The following is a 21229-nucleotide window of genomic DNA, read 5'->3' on the forward strand; positions in this document are numbered from 1 at the left end:
TGTACTTTTACTTGTAGAATTTCAGTATGTTTTACAGTCAGAGCTTTATGAAGCTATATATCAAGTTATATACCTTTCCATGGCTATACTGAATGTGTACATTTTGAAACTTTTTTTTTTAAGATTTTATTTATTTGGGACGCCTGGGTGGCTCAATGGTTGAGCGTCTGCCTTCGGCTCAGGGAGTGATCCCAGGGTCCTGGGATCAAGTCCTACACCAGGCTACCCACTGGGAGCCTGCTTTTCCCTCTGCCTCTGTCTCTGCCTCTCTGTATGTGTCTTTCATGAATATATAAATAAAATCCTTTAAAAAAAGATTTTATTTATTTGACAGAGAGAGATGGGCATGCAAGCCATCACATAAGCTGGGGGAGGGGCAATGGGAAAGGCAGGTGGGGAGAGAGAAGCAGACTCCTGGCTGAGCAGTTAGGCCGATGCAGGGCTCCATCCCAGGAGCACGAGATCATGACCTGAGCTGAAAGCAGTTGCTTAACGGACTGAGCCACCCAAACGCCCCCATTTTGAAACAGTTTAAAGCTAGAATTCAATTAAAGAATACTGATCTTTATTCTACCAACCAGGGCTTAAAAATATTTATCTCTAGGTTTTTATACTGTGAATATTTATTCTAATGTATTAAAGGGGGAAGAAGGAAAAAACCCACCCAAACCACTGATCGTTTGTTTAATAGATTGTAAACCATGGCTGTGTGGATACAAGCCCAGCAGCTCCAAGGCGATGCCCTTCATCAGATGCAAGCATTATATGGTCAGCATTTCCCCATTGAGGTGCGACATTATTTATCCCAGTGGATTGAAAGCCAAGCTTGGTAAGTGAACAAAGTTTTTTTTCTATCATATTTAGTGAAGCACAAGTATATTAAAGTTTGATTGGAAAGATAACATGATGGAGACTTTAAAAGTTGTACATTTTTGGGCAGCCTGGGTGGCTCAGCAGTTTGGCACCGCCTTCAGCCTAGGGCATAATCCTGGAGACCTGGGATCGAGTTCCGCATCAGGCTTCCTGCATGGAGCCTGTTTCTCCCTCTGCCTAAGTCTCTGCCTCTCTCTCTCTCTCTCTCCCTCCCTCTCTCTCTCTCTCTCATAAATAAAATCTTTAAAAAAAAGTTGTACATTTTTTTAAATGATGTGACCCATGAAAATGTATTTAGCCCTAGCTTAGATTTTAGGGGGCTGGAATAACTCTCGGAATTTTTAAAATAGGATTTTTTTTCCTATTTTATTTTTTTTCCTATTTTATTTTATTTTTTTAAAGATTTTATTTATTTATTTATTTATTTATTTATTTTTTGTTTTTTTAAGATTTTATTTATTTATGAGAGAGAGAGAGAGAGAGAGAGAGAGAGAGAGAGAATGGCACAGGCACAGGCAGAGGGAGAAGTAGGCTCCATGCAGGGAGCCTGATGTGGGACTCCATCCCAGGACTCCAGGACCATGCAGGCGCTAAACCGCTGAGCCACCCAGGGATCCCCTCCTATTTTATTTTAATAGTAAATTCTGGCTAAAAGCATTAGAGCATTGCTGCTAATAAACAACAGTTAACAAATATTTTTTGAGTTCCTATAAGGTGTAGAATTCATATGAACAGAGTAAAGCCCTTGTCCACAAAGAATGTAGTGCTTAATGGGGCAGCTAAGGTATGCATATGCTTATCATTTAATAAAATGTATTATTAACAAAGTTAACAATGGAGACATTGGTGTTTTTAAATTTATATATAACATAAAGACCAAAAGACAAAACACGAAAACATTAACAATAATTACGTTCTTGGTGGCAGATTTAACAAGCATGTTTTTACTTTTCTTATTTCCCAAATTAGTGTTTATATACTCAGAGAGAAAATTGTTTTTAAATTCTTTCAGAGTTCGTATAATGCAGTAGATTGACAACAGCTTTTATTTTTTTTTCCTTTAAAGATTTTATTTATTCATGAGAGTCACAGAGAGAGAGAAAGAGAGAGGAGAGGCAGAGAGAGAAGCAGGCTCCATGCAGGGAACTTGACGTGGGACTCGATCCCAAGTCTCCAGGATCACGCCCTGAGCTGAACGTGGCGCTAAACCGCTGAGCCACCTGGGCTGCCCTGACAATAGCTTTTAAATGGACGTTACTGCATACCAGGGAGCAGGCCATCACTGCTCTGTTCAGGGCCTGGGAGCATGTTGGATGCCTGTCCATCTGATCTGACAGGCTCATCAGCTGCTTCAGGCCTCTGTGAGGGTGGTGGGGTGGCAAGGCTGGTTGAGTGACTGGGGCAGCCTCCACCCCAGCAGAACCCAGCAGAAGTGGCCACTCTGCGACTGTCTGAGGAGGGCTATGTACCTTGTCAGTAATGCTGACTTGCAATAATTGCAGTTGTATGTTAGTAGCAGACTTCTGGTCGGAAGGTAGAGAGCACCAAAGGAAGACAATTTTCTGGGCAGTTTAAAAAATCTCAGCCTCGTGTAATGAAGTGAGAAAAAACCAAGCTAAACATAAGCACGTCAGGTGTACTTTGCTTAGCACTTCTCTATTTCTTTTTCATTTTCTTTTCCGTTTAAATAATTTGGAGTTCAGAAAAACATTAGAAGTTTCTGGTGATTTAAAATTTCATTTAGTAGATTTCCCTGTGTAGTTTCTTACCGAACAAATGTTAAAAGACTTGTGTTGATATCAAGGAAAACCTGAATTTTATTTAGTTTTGGTTTTCTTAAGAACATAAAGATTTTTTTTTAAGATTTTATTTTCTTGTGAGAAACACAAGAGAGAGAGGCACAGGCACAGGCAGAGAGAGAAGCAGGCTCCCTGCAGGGAGCACCATTTGGGACTTGATCCCAAGACTCTGGGATCACGTCCTGAGCCCAAGACAGACGCTCAACCACTCTGCCACCCAGGAGTCCCAAGAACATAAAGATTTTAATTTTTAAAAATGTCCAGTTCTTCATGTTTAAGCTAAGAAAAGCTTTTTTTTTTTTTTCTTTTAGAGTAGAGAATTAAGTTTTCAAATACCAGAGCCAGTACTTGATTTCCTGAGTTTTGCACGGAGACTGGAACTTCTCAAGAGTGGGTTCCTCAGATGAGGAGCATTATTGCCAGTCAAAACAGAGATGCAGGGCTGCCCTTCATTCCTCCCAGGCTTTTTTTTTTTTTTTTAATAAATTAATTTTTATTGGTGTTCAATTTACCAACATACAGAATAACACCCAGTGCTCATCCCATCAAGTGTCCCCCTCAGTGCCCGTCACCCATTCACCCCCACCCCCCGACCTCCTCCCCCTCCACCACCCCTAGTTCATTTCCCAGAGTTAGAAGTCTTTATGTTCTGTCTCCCTTTCTGATATTTCCCACACATTTCTTCTCCCTTCCCTTATATTCCCTTTCACTATTATTCATATTCCCCAAATGAATGAGAACATACACTGTCCTTCTCCGATTGACTTACTTCATTCAGCATAATACCCTCCAGTTCCATCCACGTTGAAGCAAATGGGGGTATTTGTCGTTTCTAATGGCTGAGTAATATTCCATTGTATACATAAACCACATCTTCTTTATCCATTCATCTTTCGATGGGCACCGAGGCTCCTTCCACAGTTTGGCTATTGTGGACATGGCTGCTAGAAAAGGCTTTTGTTTAACACATACTTTATTTAGTAGAGAGAGGCTACATATTTAAAATTTGCCTTTCTCTGCTCCCTTCTCAGCAGATATGGGCATATTATTTGCTGAACTACATTATCAGTGTTTTGGCACACCTCTTTGTACCTTTGTTTGAAATTAGTTGCTAACTGACTTCAGGGATGGAGAGGTACAGCCTTTTAGCTACCGCTAGATCTCTTGTTTGGCTTCAGACCCGGTCAGCAGTAAGTGAATGTTATTTCAATCTGACAGCTGTTTGGTTTCTGCAGTAAAGCAACTTAATACTACTCAATAGCAATTGTTGCCTAAAGTGTTTGAAAACAGAAAAAGAGTTGGAGAGGGGAATGGGGGAAGGAATAAAGAAGAGAAGGAAGGGAAGGAGAGAGGGAAACCATTCAATCCTTGTGACCAGTTCAATGGCTCTGAATTAATACAAAGTCCATAGAGTGGTTTCTCTGTGTCACTAGAAGAGTTAGCATTGCCCACAGGTCCCAGATCTGCAACCATTGACTTGTGTAAATACTTTTAGGCACCTTCTGTCTTAATATCTCATTTCCAGGTTCCTTAGAAATAGCAGTAAGTGTTGTTCCACCTGTTTTTAAGAAATATTCTGTGAGGGCAGTCCCAGTGGCTTAGCAGTCTAGCGCCGCCTTCAGCCCGTGATCCTGGAGATTCAGGATCAAGTCCCACGTCAGGCTCCCTGCATGGAGCCTGCTTCTCCCTCTGCCTGTGTCTCTGCCTCTCTCTCCTTCTGTGTCTTTCATGAATTAATAAATAAAACCTTAAAAAAATATTCTGTGAAATTAGCAACACAGAGAATTAGTCAAGGCTAGAAAAAGCATGTAGAGCATTCTTGACCTCGTGCCCCTTTACCCCCTTGAGGGGTAACTATAAATAGGAAGTTATCAGTGCCCTTATTTCCTTCAGAGTACACGAAGCACTTTCCTTTTCCCCTCATTTCTAGAAGAGATAGCATATGCACCAGAGCAAGTCAGTAGGAGGAAGGAGAATGGGTAGTACATTGTAAAAAAAGAAAGAGAAAGAGAAAGAAAAAAGAGAAAGAAAAGATACAGCTAAGCTAATTAGAGGATTAGTGATAGATTAACGTAGGCATCTAGTTGATTTGAAGTGGACCGTTTCCTAAAACTTGCAGTGAGTGTTATGAAGAAATCACTTCAGCTCAAGAAAAGGTGTGATGCGTTGAGGCTGCATTTATACAGGCTCATGTGCATGTATGTATACATATGTATGTAATTTTTTTCCCCTAGGGACTCAATAGATCTTGATAATCCACAGGAGAACATTAAAGCCACCCAGCTCCTGGAGGGTCTGGTGCAGGAGCTGCAGAAGAAGGCAGAGCACCAAGTCGGGGAAGATGGGTTCTTATTGAAGATCAAGCTGGGGCACTATGCCTCGCAGCTCCAGGTGGGTGTTAAAACTGGTCACACTAACTCTCTCCCCTAGGAGGGACTCTTCCTTCATTTAGTACTTCCCATAGAGATTTTCTTTCTCCAACCCAGTGTTGACTTACATGTTAGATGTATAAAGTTCTTACTGTATAACTTTGTCATTGTACCCTTTTCTTTTTTAAAAATTTAAAAAGATTTTTATTTATTTATTTGACAGAGCACAAACAGGGGGAGGGGCAGGCAGAGGCAGAGGGAGAAGCAGGGTCCCTGCTGAGCAGGGAGCCTGACATGGGGCTCCATCCCAGAACTCTGGGATCAAGACCTGAGCCGAACGCAGATGCTTAAGTGACTGAGCCACCCAGGCACCCCTATTTTTAAACTTTTTATTTGAAAATTATTTCAAATTTATAGAAAGTTGGAGGATTGATACAAAGAACCCCTACCTATGCCCAGATCTACCCATTGTTAACATTTGCTGTATCATATTCTGTTTCTACACACATAACATTTTTTGTCACTTGAGAGTAACTTGTGTATATCATGTCCCTTTGCCCCTAAGTATTTCAGTGTGCATTTTCTTTTTCTTTTTTTTTAAGATTTTATTTATTTGAAAGAGAGAGTGAGTGAAAGAGAGAGAACATAAGCTAGGGGGAGACACAGAGGGAGAGAAAGAAGCAGGCTTCCCAATGAGCAGGGAGCCTGATTTGGGGCTCAATCCCGGGATCCTGGGATCATGACCTGAGCCCAAGGCAAATAAATGTCTAATTGACTGAGCCACCCAGGTGCCCCCAGTGTGCATTTTCTATACATAGTTATAGCACAGTTATCAACTTCAAGTACATGTGACACTAATAAAACATTCTTAGGTGATCTTATATTTCCATTTTGTCAACTGACTTAATAATTGCCCTTTAGGGCATTTTTTCCCTCCAGCTCAGGATCACATATTGCATCTGGTTGTCATGTCTGTTTAATCTGGAACTGTTTCAGCCTTTGTCTTTCATTACATTGACTTAAAAAAAAAAAAAAGAAAAAGAAAAAAGATTTTATTTTTAAGTAAGCGCTACGCCCAGTGTGGGGCTTGAACTCACAACCCCGACATCAAGAGTTACAAGCTCCACCAACTGAGTCAGCCAGGCGCCCCTAAATTGACATTTTAAAATAATTCAGCTCATCTATTTTTAAAGGTAAAGTGGACCTCCTTTTAGGTTTGTGTGATGTTGCTACCTTAATTAGATTCAAGTTACACGTTCCTGATCAAAATTCTAAGTAAGAGATGTGTGTCCTTCTCAGGATATCACATCTGGAGACATACACCATCCATGTTTCCTGCATCAGTGGTAGTAATTTTGATTACTCAGTCGAGATGGTGTCCACTTTCACCTCTGATGTCTTTTTTAAGTTATATATACTTTTTCTAGGAATGATGCCCTAGTACTTTAGGCAAATTAAGAGGCAAGAAATAAAATAATCTTACTTTCTCATTGTAATTGGCTTTCCTATGATGTACTTTTCTTGTCTCTCATTTTTTGGAGGAGCAGCATTGCTTATGATTATGCCACATGTTTCCAGAAGTCTCCTCCATCATAAAATCTTAACCCTGCTCTTAGGTAGGTTTAGGCCCCATTACATGTTATGGACCAAAATGATGTCTGCTATTGGATTCTTTCAGAACACATATGACCGCTGCCCCATGGAGCTGGTCCGCTGCATCCGACATATTCTGTACAATGAACAGAGGCTGGTGCGAGAAGCCAACAATGTGAGTGTCCCATGGGTGTGGGGACAGGAACTGGGAAATCTTTCCTTGCCCACCTCTCTACAGATCCAGATTTTTAAAGATAACCCAGTGTGTATCTGTTGATGTCTCTATAAACAGAGCACTGTCCCAAGAGGCACAAAAGAAGTAGAGGACTGGTCTCTAATCTTTTTTTTTTCTTAAAGATTTTATTTATTTGAGAGAGAGAGAGGGAGGAAGAGAGGCAAGAGAGGGAAAAGCAGACTCCCCACAGAGCAAGGAGTCCAATGCAGTGCTCAGTCTCAGGACCCTGGGATCATGGCTTGAGCCGAAGGCAGACATTTAACCAACTGAGCCGTAGCCGTGTAGGCACCCTCTCAGATCTTAATTGTTCCATAACCTTGATGAGATTATCACCACGAAACAGTATGAATAGTGCAAAATAATTTAACCCCCAACAAATGGTTTTGGAGTAAAGGCATGTTCATATTTCTTTTTTTTTTAAAGATTTATTAATTTATTCATGAGAGACACACAGAGAGAGGCAGAGACATAGGCAAAGGAAGAAGCAGGCTCCATGCAGGAAGCCTGATGTGGGACTCGATCCCAGATCCCAGGATCACACCCTGAGCCAAAGGCAGATGCTCAACCACTGAGCCACCCAGGCGTCCCATATGCTCATATTTCTTAATCATACTTAAGAAAGGTTTCTGCTGAGCCCCCTCTCAGCTAAGTGTTGAGAGAATGACTGAGACCAGGTCACTTAAATGGCTAGATCCATAAAAGCCTTGTTGATGCCTCCCCTGTAACTTCATTTTGTGGTCTCCCTGATGCTGTCTATGAGAGGTTCAGCTACTTCCTTCAGTTACAAGAAGATCTTGAGTGAGGACACATATGATGTGTGTTCACACAACCTTGTTCTTCACTTGGGTCCCCAGCATCTCACATAGTCCAAGACATTGGATCAGTGAATGGATGTGGAATGAGGGGTCATCATCATTTGTAGGAAAACCCAGGTAACTCCTGGATGCGTTGAGTTCTAGTCTCTCTGGAACAAATTCAGTGGTATAGGTTTGGGTGACTCTGGTGGAGGCTGGACTGCGACAGAAATTTCCACTATGGTTTATGAAGATGTCACAATTGGCCATGTCACCTGTTTTCCCTCCTTTCTTCCTTCCTCAGCAGCAGTTCTCACAGATGATGTTTGCAGTTCCTTTGACTCAAAATTTCACTTTTGGGGAATTCAGCCAGATTATAGGTGCTAGCCTCAGCTTTTCCTTCAGATTAAGACCTGAGGTTTCTTCTATCCTCACTTCCCAGTTCACTGTGGCCTGCACTCCCCTCAATCTGTCTCCAGGGCACTTCTCCAGTTGGAAGTCTTGCTGATACCATGTCCCAGAAACACCTCCAGATCAACCAGACATTTGAGGAGTTGAGACTGGTCACACAGGACACAGAGAATGAACTGAAGAAGCTGCAGCAGACTCAAGAGTACTTCATCATCCAGTATCAGGAGAGCTTGAGGATCCAGGGTGAGGCCCGTGCAGCCTGGACAGTGTGTGTCATGAGGGCTAGAAGGAAATTCAGGTCAGGTTGGAAGAGAATCAGATTTCCATTCAGAGACACTTCCCTTTCTCTGGAGTGGCCGGAACCATTTGCACTAAGGGTTGGAGCAGGGAGGAGGAGGCTTAGGAAAGGGAGAGGACACAGGCTTGCCGTAGGGGAGTGTGGGTCTCACTCAGTCACACTCGGAGCTCCTGATCTACTGGAGAAAGCATTTCCTCCTGTGGGAAGAAGTTCCAAGTCTAGTAAAAAACATTTGTATATTATTGGTGTTTCATAAATGCTGCTTCACTAAAATGTTAAATTCTCTGATTAGGGAAGTAGAAGGGCTAAGAGTTGTGTTTGTAATGACATTCAGTGCTGTTTGTGCAGTGATTCAAAGAGGCTGTCCAGGCGCAGTGCATGATAATACATGCACCTTTCTTAGCTCTTATAAAGAAAGCTCCCCTTCCTGTGTAAATACTTTAGGTAATTGGGTACTGAAAACTTCAGTCTCAAGGCTGTGGAGCTCCACCAGTGCCCCCTGTTGACCTTGTAAGAATTTGACAGGATGACTTTAATTTATTTCCCTCTCCCTGCAGACATGCCCAGCTGAGAATCAGCAGGGCATCATAATCCCAGCATTTAGGATAGGGGTTACCAAAAAAAAAAAAAAAAAAAAAAAAGGATAGGGGTTACCTTTAGAGGCAAGGATGGGTTTGCAAGCAGGGAAGGATGTGTAGGTGTGATTTTACCGTGGAAATGTATGGTTTCTTAAGCTGGGTTATTGATACACAGGTGTTCCTTGCATCATTCCTTCTTCCTTCCCTGGGTCTTAAGTATTTCGTAATAGATTTTTGGTAAAAGGGTAAGGAGGCTTCCCTGACTCCCTATTGCTGCTGCCATGGGTGAGTCCCAACACTAGTTTGGAGAGAACCTGCCTCCCTCTCCTGAGAGAATCTTGCTGCTTCTGTGTGGCCAGTGGGCTCTGGACATTCTCTCTCGCCTTCTCTCTGGCCCTCTCCATGCCTCTCCATCTCCTTCTGGTTGTTCAGCTGAGTTCACAGTAACCCAACCTGGACAAACAAACAAACATGTTAGGCCCCTCCCAGCCCCTAGAGAAACACCTCTTCCCTAGGAAAGGCTGCTGTGCTCCAGGGGTGGAACCCAGGCCAGCAGGGCTGGGGCTTCCCTGAGGAGGCTCTGCCCTGTGACAGGGGTGGGACCAAGCCGCCACTGGGCTCTGTCACCCTTTAAACCTGCTCTGTAAGTCACTATAACCAGCCAGGACTAACTCACCTACATCATCCATGTTGTGCTGGGCAGTTCCTTGAGCCTTTTGTGCATCATCACTTCTGTAATCCTCAGCGACCCACTGAGGCAGGGGCCGAGATTCTCCCATTTTGCACAGGGACAGACAGAGGCACCGAAGAGTGAAATGATTTGCCCCAGTTCACCCAGTTAGTAGTAAATGGTGAGGGCACAGGGCGAACCAGGCAGCGAGGCTCCATGCTAGACCCCTGTGTGGCAGGCAGCTGTGTAGACTGAGGTGGGAGTGGAGGCCTCAAGGCAGGATCCTCCTCGCTGTGCCCTCAGGCTTCCTTCTGGCTGCACACTCCCTAAAGGGGAGATCAGAGTGGAGAGGCCAGGGACCAGAGTCAGGTCTGGCCCCCCTGGCCGCTAGGAGCCCAGGTTCCATTGGTCAGATGTCAGGCAGACCCTCGAGGGTATTTCCTCCAGAACAGGTGTGTGTGTTGCACGGGGCTTCCTGCAGGAAGCTGGGAGATGATGGTCATGGGTGTCCTGTCCCCTCCTGTAGCTCAGTTTTCCCAGCTGGCGCAGCTGAATCCCCAGGAGCGCCTGAGCCGGGAGACGGCCCTCCAGCAGAAGCAAGTGTCCCTGGAGGCCTGGCTGCAGCGTGAGGCCCAGACGCTGCAGCAGTACCGCGTGGTAAGTGGGATCTGCGTCCTCTCTCCTCTCCTCCCAAGCTTTGCAGTCCGCATCCTGAGCTACCCGTGAAACCTGAAGGAGGGCTAAGGCCAGGAAGAGAGCAGGACCCGAGAGAGCTGGAGGCCAGATCCTTCTTTCCTGTGGGGGGCACTTGAGGCAGAGCAGGTCTGGGAGAGGGGAAGGCCTGTGCCTCCCGAGTGAGGCCTGCAGGGTTGTTGTCTGGGAGCCCAGGAGGGCCTGCTGTCCCCAACCTCCCTTCAGGAGCTGGCCGAGAAGCACCAGAAGACCCTGCAGCTGCTGCGGAAGCAGCAGACCATCATCCTGGATGATGAACTGATCCAGTGGAAGCGGCGGCAGCAGCTGGCAGGGAACGGAGGGCCCCCCGAGGGCAGCCTGGACGTGCTACAGTCCTGGTAATGGGGGATGGCCCGGGACAGGAATGGTGCTACCAGCTGCTCATTCTGCCTCCTGCATTTCCTTGAGCAGCCAGCTCGCTCCGCCCCGTGGCAAGGCTTCGTTCACTAGGGGTTCTGGTTTCTGATAGCGACTTTGGGGCCTCCATCTTGTGCCACCTGCCCAGGAAGGGAGTCACTGTGCTAGGGAGGGGGCAGGAGGGCAGGGCTGGGTGTGCGGAGCAACACTCAGGTTGAGTGGACTCAGTTTGGAGTTGCTGCTCCCACATGGTTCTGTGTGTTCCTGAGAGGCAGGGCGCTCTGCTCTGCTCTGCTCTGTGAACAGGGGCGGGAGCTTAGGTGCAGAGCCTTCCCTGGTGAGGCTGGAGCTGGGACTTGGGGCCTGGAGCCCGGGCGATGGGGTGACTCTGTTGCCCTCCCGGTGGCCTGGGGCCCCCGTGCAGGTGTGAGAAGTTGGCCGAGATCATCTGGCAGAACCGGCAGCAGATCCGCAGAGCTGAGCACCTCTGCCAGCAGCTGCCCATCCCCGGCCCAGTGGAGGAGATGCTGGCCGAGGTCAATGCCACCATCACAGACATCATCTCAGCCCTGGTGACCAGGTGATTGCTGCCTCTGGCCATGCCCAGCCCCGGGTGGTTGCCTTGGGGGAGGCAGGTGCTTTGCCCCCTGGGGTTGGGGGGCAGCTCCTCTCTGAGTCCTTGTCTCTTGCCCGGGTCCCAAAACCCTCTGTCCTCAGTTGCAATGGCTGCTTGGTTTCTGTTGTGGGCGCTACGTGGACTCCCCCCACCCCCCGCCAGCCTGTGCCAGCTGCTGAGTCATTTCACATTTCACTGCCCCCCTCCCCCGGCCCACCATCTCCTCTGACTTCTCAGTGGCCTCTCTGGGAACAGGAGCTATGCCATGGGCTCTTCCTTTACCTGCCGAACCCCAGTAGCCTCCCCACAAGGGGAACTAGGCCCCGTCTCCTGAGCCAGCATCATGTCTAGTCTGGTCCCTTGTGTCCTTGCAGCACATTCATTATTGAGAAGCAGCCCCCTCAGGTCCTGAAGACCCAGACCAAGTTTGCAGCGACAGTGCGTCTGCTGGTGGGTGGGAAGCTGAACGTACACATGAACCCCCCCCAGGTGAAGGCCACCATCATCAGCGAGCAGCAGGCCAAGTCGCTGCTCAAGAACGAGAACACTCGCAAGTACGTGCACCCTCCCCTCACGTCTGCCTCTTTCCTCCAGTCCTTACAACAGAAGCAAAGTGCTCCCGCCTCCTGGCCAGAACTTTGGACACTGCCATTCATAGTAGGAGCTCCATTAGCCCTTCTGGCCTCCTCTAGCTCTCAGAGAAAGAATTTAAGGCCTTTCTTCTGTTGCAAAAACACATGATTTTCATTCCTTTAGTAGGAATACATCCAAGAAAATTTCTTTTATGTTAACATGTTATTTCTTAGTATTTTATGCTGCTAACATTTCCTCTAAATGACATCAGTTTTTACAACTTTCTTTATTGGATCCCCCCCCCCAAATATTTTCTACCCCATATTTACTGAGACACTGTGTGGGTTTAGAGTCGAGTCTTTCTCTGCAGTGACTACAGTGGAGAGATCCTGAACAACTGCTGTGTGATGGAGTATCATCAAGCCACGGGCACTCTCAGCGCGCACTTCAGAAACATGGTGAGGATGGGATAAGAAAAAGAACAAATTTTCCCTAGTGGTTGGAGGGCTCTAACCTTTTTGTCTCCTTTGCAGTCCCTGAAACGAATTAAGAGGTCTGATCGTCGTGGAGCAGAGTCAGTAACAGAAGAAAAATTTACAATCCTGTTTGAATCACAGTTCAGTGTTGGTGGAAATGAGCTGGTTTTTCAAGTCAAGGTAAATTAAAGCCTTCCTTCCTCTGAGTTGGTGTGTGTGTGTATGTATTTTGTATCACAAAATAATTGTTTCGATCACATAGCATCTTAACTGTCAGTGAGCAGAAAGTGGGGAATCCGCATCCTTGAAATTGCATCTCCTAGATTCCCTTGAAATCTATAATAATAGGGATGCCTAGGTGGCTCAGTGGTTGAGCATCTGCCTTCAGCTTGGGTTGTGATCCTGGGGTCCTGGAATCGAGTCCCAACATCGGGCTCCTTGCCTGCTTCTCCCTCTGCCTGTGTCTGCCCCTCTCTCTGTGTCTCTCAAGAATACATAAATAAAATCTTTAAAAAAAAAAAAAAGAAAGATCTACAATAACAAGCAATAGCAAATTGAAATAGCTGGAGATACAGGTAGGAATGAATCAAGAGAAACATCACTTTGGATGAATTTGAGTAACAGTTATAGTAAGTTTTAGACACTTGTTACTAGCTCTTTTTCCCTAAAAATGTCTCCATACATACTCATTTTCTTTTCTCCTGTTCTCCATTTGAGAAATTTCCTGCACCCTTCAGAAAAATCTAAGTAACATCTCTTTTAAATATCTAAAATTGGGCAGCCCTGGTGGCTCAGCTGTTTAGCGCCGCCTTCAGCCCAGGACATGATCCTAGAGACCCAGGATCGAGTCCTGCATCGGACTCCCTGCATGGAGCCTGCTTCTCCCTCTGCCTGTGTCTCTGCCCCTCTCTCTCTCTGTCTGTCATGAATAAATAAATAAAATCTTAAAAAAATAAAATAAAGTAAAATTTCTAATTCACCTGTGATTCCTTGAGCTATTCAGTTTCTGTATTCAGGGGTGACATTTACTGAAACTTGAGGAGAGAATGAATGTGTCATGATGAAAAGAAGAGCAAGAGAGGAAAGTGTCGCTCTTGGCACTCAGCCCTTCTGTTTTGTCTTTCTAGACCCTGTCCCTCCCGGTTGTGGTGATCGTCCATGGCAGCCAGGATAATAATGCAACAGCCACCGTTCTCTGGGACAATGCTTTTGCAGAGCCTGTGAGTGAATTCCCTGGGCCTGCGGGTGTCAAGATCTTGATGCTGGTGTCATTAATCTCTTTTGTGTGTTCTCCCCCAGAAAAGCATAGAAAAAAGTGTAGTTTTCTGTGGTAGAAGACAGAGTGGAGAATATGTGAAGAATGGAAAGAGTATGGCCTTGGAGTCATGCCAAGGCTTAAACTCACAACCCACCGTTTGCTCACATTGTGATCACAGGGAATTCACTTTCCCTCTTTGAGCCTAAAGTTTCCCTTAAGTTTCTGCACTACAGGGATAATAGTGCTCCATAGCACTGTTAGGAAGAAGAAATTAAGTAACATGCAGGGGCACCTGGTTGGCTCAGTCAGTGGAGCGTGCAAGTCTTGATCTCAGCATCGTAAGCTCAAGTCCCATGTTGGGCATAGAGTTTACTTAAAAAAAATAATAAATGAAATTAGGTAACATACAAAATCTGAAACGCTTGTCACATAGTCAATGTTTAGTGAATATTCTTTTGAATCCTTGTGTGAGACCATGAATGGAATTTGGGACTCCCAAGTTCCTTCTAGATGGTAGACCTCTCAGGACGCTACTTATAGTTTAGCAGTTACTTCTTGACATCTGGACAATAAACGAGGGTGCCATTTAATGTCTTTTCCAAATTTTAGGTTCTTGATTCATGCCAAGTCTCTCATGAAGAATGAGATACTAAGGGAATAAACATGATTTTGTGGATTTATTCATCAAATACTATCAGAATATCACTACTATGCACTTGAGCATTTTCAAAACATTTTCAGGAAGAGTTCTAAAAAAAAAAATGGAAGAGTTCAGGGGTTACACATTTCCAGGAGCAAGTAGTCCATTAAAGCATGATAAAAGGTTACAATTGGTATTCAGGATATAAAAGTATGTCCTTCTCTAACATGACTCTAACGTGAAGAGTCTCACTGAGTTCTCTCAACAGTCCTCTTTACAGAACAATATTTTTGCTGCAAAGGTGAGATTTTTAGCAGAAAATCTACCATAGCCACTCTATAGATCCCGAGTTTGAGGCTTCTCTTAAAACTATCTGCCTGCAGCATGTCCTGATAAGCCTCCTGGATAGAATTGCTGCCTTTCCTCTCATTCCCTTCCCTGTCTGTCCACTGAGCTCATTCCTCATGTAACTTTGGCAGCTCTTGCAACATGGTCTTGCTAAATAAATTGCCTAAATTTAGGCAATGCCTGAATAAATAAGCATTTTTAACATTTTAAGTTGTGTTAATGACAAGTGTACATTTTATGCTCCTTTAAAATAAATACATGCTTATGGGAATATATTCTACAGATATATTCCATCTGTGTCAAATGTATAACTGCACTGCAGAATTTTTTGTAATAGCTAAAGGTCACTAGGCTGATACCCAGGTGTCCACCTATGGGGGCCTGGCTAACTATAGTACTGTTCTTCCATTCTGTGACGTATTTAGCAGCCACAAAAGAACATGTGTTTATGTGCTGATATAAGGTCTTGTAGGTATAGTATTCAGTGAAAAAAGGGAGATGTAGAACATGTAGATTTTATGCTACCATTTATATATATGTGTGTGTGTGTACTTTTTTTTTTTTGGTATTTACTTATTTAGAGAGAACTGTGCGAGCAGGGGTAGGGGCAGAAGGAGGAGTAAAAAAGAGAGATTCTCAAGCAGACTCTCCACTGAGCATAGAGTTTGATGCAGGGCTTGATCTCACCACCCTGAGATCATGACTTAAGCTGAAATCAAGAGTTGGGCACCTAACCAAGAGAGCCACCCAGGCACACCCCCATTTATATTTTTAAAAAGGAAAAGTTACATATATTTCCTGGCATGCATAGAATATCTTTAGAGGCATACACACTAAACCAGATTACATACTGCTGGGACATATGGGGCTGCTGGGACACAAGGTTAAGAAAGTGACTTCACCAGGATGCCTGGGTGGCTCCGTGGTTGAGTGTCTGCCTTTCATTCAGGTTGTGATCCTGGGGTCCTGGGATCAAGTCCCACATCCGGCTCCCCACAGGGAACCTGCTTCTCCCTTTGCCTATGTCTCTGCCTTTTTCTCTGTGTGTGTCTCAGTCTCTCATGAATAGAAAGAAAGAAAGAGAGAGAGAGAAAGAAAAAGAAAAGAAAAGAGAGAGAAAAAGACATAAAGAGAAAAAGAAAAAGACTTCACCGTACACCCTTCCATGCCTTTTACATTTTATATCATGTATATTGCATTACTGAGTATTTACTCAAAAGACACAAATGTAGTGATCCAAAGGGACCTCTGCACCCCAGCGTTTATAGCAGCAATGTCCACAATAACCAAACTAGGGAACGAGCTGAGATGTCCATTAACAGATGAATGGATAAAAAAGATGTGGTATATATATAATGGACTACTACTCAGCCATCAAAAAGAAAGAGAAATCTTGCCATTTATAACAATGTGGATGGAACTAGAGGGTATTATGCAAAGTGAAATAGGTCAACCAGAAAGACAATTATTATATGCTCTCACTCATATGTGGAATTTAAGAAACAAAATGGAGGCCTGGGCAGCCCCAGTGGCTTAGCGGTTTAGCACCGCCTTCAGCCCGGGGCGTGATCCTGGAGACCTGGGATCGAATCCCAGGTCAGGCTCCCTCATGGACCCTGCTTCTCCCTCTGTCTGTGTGTGTGTGTCTCTCTCTCTGTCTCTCTCTCTGTGTCTCTCTGTCTCTCATGAATAAATAAATAAGATCTTTAAAATGAAAAACAAAATGGAGATCATAGGGGAAGAGAGGAAAAGGTAAAACAAGATGAAATCAGAGAGGGAGACAAACCATAAGAGACTCTTAATCATAGGAAACAAAATGAGAGTCGCTGGAGGGGAGTTGGGAATGGGGACATAGTAACTGGGTGTTGGGCATTAAGGAGGGCACATGATGTAATGAGCACTGGGTATTACATAAGACTGATGAGTCATTGACCTCTACCTCTGAAACTTGTAATACATTATGTTAATTGAATTTAAATAAAAGTTTTAAAAATAATAAATTTTATACCATGTGAAGCAATTGCCTTGTCCAAAAAAATTATAATAATGAAAAAATGAAGTATTGTGACTGAATGAAATGAAAAGCAGTTTATTAAAAATTCAAATTGTAACCTGTTTCTCGATAACAAGTGGTCCAACTCATAGTTTCCATTCTTCCACATGAAATTTTTTCATGTTGAGCTGGAATTCAAGGATCACACTTGTGCACACACATGCATGAGTGCACACACAATTCTCTCTGCCTGCACCTAGAAAACTTAGTCTTTCAGATTTCTGTTCTCCTGAGCTTACAGTGTAAGAGGCAGACCTTGGTCACATTTTGTTTTTGTGGCTCTTAGAATTAGGATGAGACTGTGCATTTAGCAGCTCTTTTACAGAACACCATAGATAGCTTGAGGGTACTTTTTAAACTATATGTGAGGAAGGGAAAATGGAAACTTCTGAATTTCACAGAGCCACATATGTCAAAAAAAAAAAGCTAGAACTTATCCTCAGGCTTTAGCAAGACAAATGTTTGTAACTGCATTGAGCCATCAATGTTTTTGTTTTGTGGGTTGAGTGAATAAATCACACAACTGTTTTCTCATAAGATTCTGGCCTCTCTCCCTCTCAGGGCAGAGTGCCATTTGCCGTGCCTGACAAAGTGCTGTGGCCACAGCTGTGTGAGGCGCTCAACATGAAATTCAAGGCTGAAGTGCAGAGTAACCGGGGCCTGACCAAGGAGAACCTCGTGTTCCTGGCACAGAAACTGTTCAACAGCAGCAGCAGCCACCTTGAAGACTATAACGGCATGTCGGTGTCCTGGTCCCAGTTCAACAGGGTAAGGGACCCACCGCCAGCTGCCATTAGATCAATCCCTCCAAACTAGATGCCTTCTGGAGTCTTCCTGCCCTGGCCACTTGTTCTTCATGACTCTAATGAAATGTGCCCAAAGCAATAGGAAGTTCCTAAATAGATGGATAAGCACATACTTTTTTTATGTAGAAAATTAGATCTTTGAATAAGTAAGCTGGGTTGTATGTAAGGTTAGTGCATTTTTTTTTCCTTTATAAAGGAAACAGAGCAAAGCAAATGACATATCTCACAAGAAGTAAAGCTTTTGTGATCAGAAGTCTATAGTTCTTTCCCATTGACTCTCTGATGCTCCCTGCTGTGTAATCCTGTAAAGCCAGGTTAACCATGGGACCCTCAGCCCACAAAAGGAAATACTGATGGTGGAAACTTCTCCTCTGGCATTGAGTAATTGAGATGTGAACTGTCACATCTTTGACTTCAAAGCCAACTTTTGTTTCTTTGCTTACAGCCCCATCCCCAGGTGTTTTAAAAGCCCTAATTCAAAAACAGCAAAGGGGATTCCTGGGTGGCTCAGTGGTTGAGCATCTGCCTTCAGCTCAGGGCGTGATCCCAGAGTCCTGGGATTGAGTCCCACATTGGATTCCCTACATGAAGTCTGCTTTTCCTCCCTCTTCCTACGTCTCTGCCTTTCTCTCTGTGTCTCTCGTGAATAAATAAATAAAATCTTAAAAAAAAAAAAAAACAGCAAAGGAAGAGCGCAGATCTGAGTGAAAGTGTTTGTAGCAGAGGGCCACTGGGTATTGGTAATCGCTTTGCTGTATTTTCTCCCTCTTTTCTTTTCCTCTGTATTCGTGGTGGTTTGTTTTTGTTTTACTGTAGGACCATTTGGTAAAATTCAGGCAGGCACGTATAATTGTATGATTCTGACAGTGTGGATGTTTGTTTTCCATTTAATTTTTTTCAATTTAAGTACATGCAGGCAATATTCGAGGTGTTACTTGGCCTTCTTGTGTTCACTGTCGTATCTCCAATCAGGAGAATTTACCAGGACGAAATTACACGTTCTGGCAGTGGTTCGATGGTGTGATGGAAGTGTTAAAAAAGCATCTCAAGCCTCATTGGAATGATGGGTGAGAATCGGCATTTCCTAAGTCAACAATAGAGTATGAAGCTCTTCTTTCTGCTGCTAAAACATCACATCTGCTTCTCCTCCTTTGGCCTTTGTGATCTAGGGCTATTTTGGGTTTCGTGAACAAGCAACAGGCCCATGACCTACTCATTAACAAGCCTGATGGGACTTTCCTGCTGAGATTCAGCGACTCTGAAATTGGCGGCATCACCATTGCTTGGAAGTTTGATTCTCGTGAGTTGTTCCCTTTTTTAAACCTATCATGGCTCTAGTTAGCTGCTTTTTTTGCGAAATTACTTAAACAAATGACTTATTGAGCACTAATTATGGGGTCAGTTCTGATGAAGGGCACACAAATGGATCACCATGAATGAGGCAGCTGGATTGTGAGCTTATTTCAGTGAATTACTTGGATAAGTTAGAGTCCTTAGAGTGGAAGTAATAGGCTATTTTAATTATTCCTTTATCCTAATCAACATAAAGGCATGGCCACTGATTATTTCCACCCAAGAACAGTTCTTTCCTCTGATCCTCATAGTAAGATAACAGTAGCTCATTAGTTTTTCTGCAGCTTAAAAATATATTAAATTTTTCACAGCTTCATGCATTATCTGGCTATGGACATGCTTTCTGTCTCATATACTTCTGTACAGAGATCAAGGATTGGGGTCAATCAGAACTATTTCTTCTACAGAGGAACTAAAAGCCATTTGAACTTGAAGCTACCTGATATCATTGGATCTCTAAGGAAGTGCTGTATGCATTACCGGCTTATCTCCCCATGGCTTTTATAAATCACTTGAGCTACAACCTGTGGTTATTGGTTTTATTTTTTTTAAGATTTATTCACTTATATTAGAGAGAGAGAAAAAAAAAGAGGAGGGAGAGAGGGAGAGAGAACCCCAAGCAGACTCCCCACTGACCTTGGAGCCCATCACTGAGGCTCACTACCACAACCCTGAGCTTATAACCTGAGCTGAAATCAAGAGTCAGAAATTTGACTGAGCCACCCAGGTACCCTACCACTTGTGGTTATTTTTAAATGGAGCTCTTTATGGGGGACAGTAATAACTCATAACACAGAGCTTTGGTTTGTAGCATATTTGGGTTTTAAGATATCCTGTTCAGAAATCATGCTTAGAATATGATTGTTCTGTTTATTGTTCTAGAGGAAAGAATGTTTTGGAACCTGATGCCTTTTACCACCAGAGACTTCTCCATCCGGTCCCTGGCTGACCGCTTGGGAGACCTGAATTATCTTATCTATGTGTTTCCTGATCGGCCAAAAGACGAAGTGTACTCCAAATATTACACACCAGTCCCATGCGAGCCTGCCACTGGTAACAATGTTCGCATTCTGATTTGATTTTGTTGTGATTTTAGTTTTCTTTTAGTTTTTTTTTTTTTTGTGTGTGTGTGTGTGTGTGTGTGTGTCTGCCTGTCTTGCATGAAAACCTACATAATTAGTATTTAGTTATTGGTATTCAAGCATTATTCAGGGCAATTGTAAATCCTGGACTATATTTTTCAGTCATATAGATAATATTTGTTGCTAAGCTTTTTTTTTTTTAAAGATTTTATTTATTTGTTCATGAGAATACACAGAGAGGAGAGAGAGAGAGAGGCAGAGACACAGGCAGAGGGAGAAGCAGCCTCCATGCAGGGAGCCCGATGCGGGACTTGATCCCAGGTCTCCAGGATCATGCCCTGGGCTGAAGGCAGCGCCAAACTGCTGAGCCACCTGGGCTGCCCTGTTGCTAAGCTTAAATCAAACAAAATTAGAAAGATAAAAATTGTTTTTCAAAACAGAGATGGTTTTATTGTTTTCTAAGCATAAAGGTATTCTGTGTTAATTGTAAAATTTCCAGAAAAGTATGGCAAAGAAAACAGATACGACATAACATCTCTCACCTAGAGATTAACCACTGTAAAAAATTTAGTGAATATTGTTCCCATCAAGGTAGACGTGTATTCTGCATTACATCAGTCACCAGATGCCTGTTAGGTACTTCCTGTGTAGAGATGACAATCTAGTAGAGGAAGGAGGGCAACAAACAAATATATTTATTTAGTGATGGATGCTATGAAGACAAGAAAGCTTGGTAAAGGGTTAGATGTGGGACAGGGAGAAGGATGGGGGGTGACATTTCACTAGATAAGCGGTGGTCAGGCAAGGTCTCCCCGAGGAGGTGCTGTCAGCACAGAGCTGAATGAAGTGAGCAAGCTAGCCACACAAAGATCTTGACAAAAAAACTTCTCGGTTGAAAGAAGTACAAAAACCCTGATGTGGGAGTGAGGTTGGTGTGTTTGAAAAACTCCATGAGGACCCAGGAGATAGAGCTAATGAGCCAGAAAGAAGAGTGTAGGAGGTGAGGCCAGAGCAATAGAGGGGCCAGACTGTGTCAGGCTTGGAGTCCAGTAAATGTTTTGGGTCACACCATATATCATCTTTTGTGGTCTGATTTTTTTTCTCCCACTTAAAAATATACCATAGGCAGAGTTAGCAGGTCTGTAAATATAATCGTACAACATTGCTTTAATGATTGCATAGGATTCACTATATAGTGATTCAATGTCAGTTATTTTGAAAGATTTACAATTTAAGTTATTGACAGTTTTCTGTCATGAATTAATATCGAGATAACCTAGGGTACCTGACTGGCTCATTCATTAGAGCATATGAC

The 21229-nt window shown here is 43.7% G+C and overlaps 1 protein-coding gene across 5 annotated transcripts in view; it reads left to right on the forward strand.

Annotated features, from left to right (window-relative positions):
• Positions 1–21229, forward strand: part of LOC129508314 (signal transducer and activator of transcription 5B) — a 71402-nt gene that overhangs the window by 44169 nt on the left and 6004 nt on the right. For 3 of the 5 annotated variants that reach the window (XM_055323286.1, XM_055323273.1, XM_055323279.1), the window contains exons 2-16: positions 692–829; positions 4907–5063; positions 6720–6809; positions 8143–8317; positions 10147–10277; positions 10539–10690; positions 11134–11289; positions 11700–11879; positions 12269–12356; positions 12432–12554; positions 13502–13594; positions 17235–17441; positions 18452–18546; positions 18649–18779; positions 19715–19885. In XM_055323286.1, coding sequence (XP_055179261.1) covers positions 702–829; positions 4907–5063; positions 6720–6809; positions 8143–8317; positions 10147–10277; positions 10539–10690; positions 11134–11289; positions 11700–11879; positions 12269–12356; positions 12432–12554; positions 13502–13594; positions 17235–17441; positions 18452–18546; positions 18649–18779; positions 19715–19885 — 2077 coding nt within the window. In that variant the 5' untranslated portion in view covers positions 692–701. Of the gene's footprint in view, positions 1–691; positions 830–4906; positions 5064–6719; positions 6810–8142; positions 8318–10146; positions 10278–10538; positions 10691–11133; positions 11290–11699; positions 11880–12268; positions 12357–12431; positions 12555–13501; positions 13595–17234; positions 17442–18451; positions 18547–18648; positions 18780–19714; positions 19894–21229 lie in introns of those variants that run through there. The other 2 variants (XM_055323292.1, XM_055323301.1) reach the window with 2 other exon arrangements.

Source organism: Nyctereutes procyonoides, unplaced genomic scaffold, assembly GCF_905146905.1.
Source record: "Nyctereutes procyonoides isolate TBG_1078 unplaced genomic scaffold, NYPRO_anot_genome, whole genome shotgun sequence".
Classification (NCBI taxonomy): Eukaryota; Metazoa; Chordata; class Mammalia; order Carnivora; family Canidae; genus Nyctereutes; species Nyctereutes procyonoides.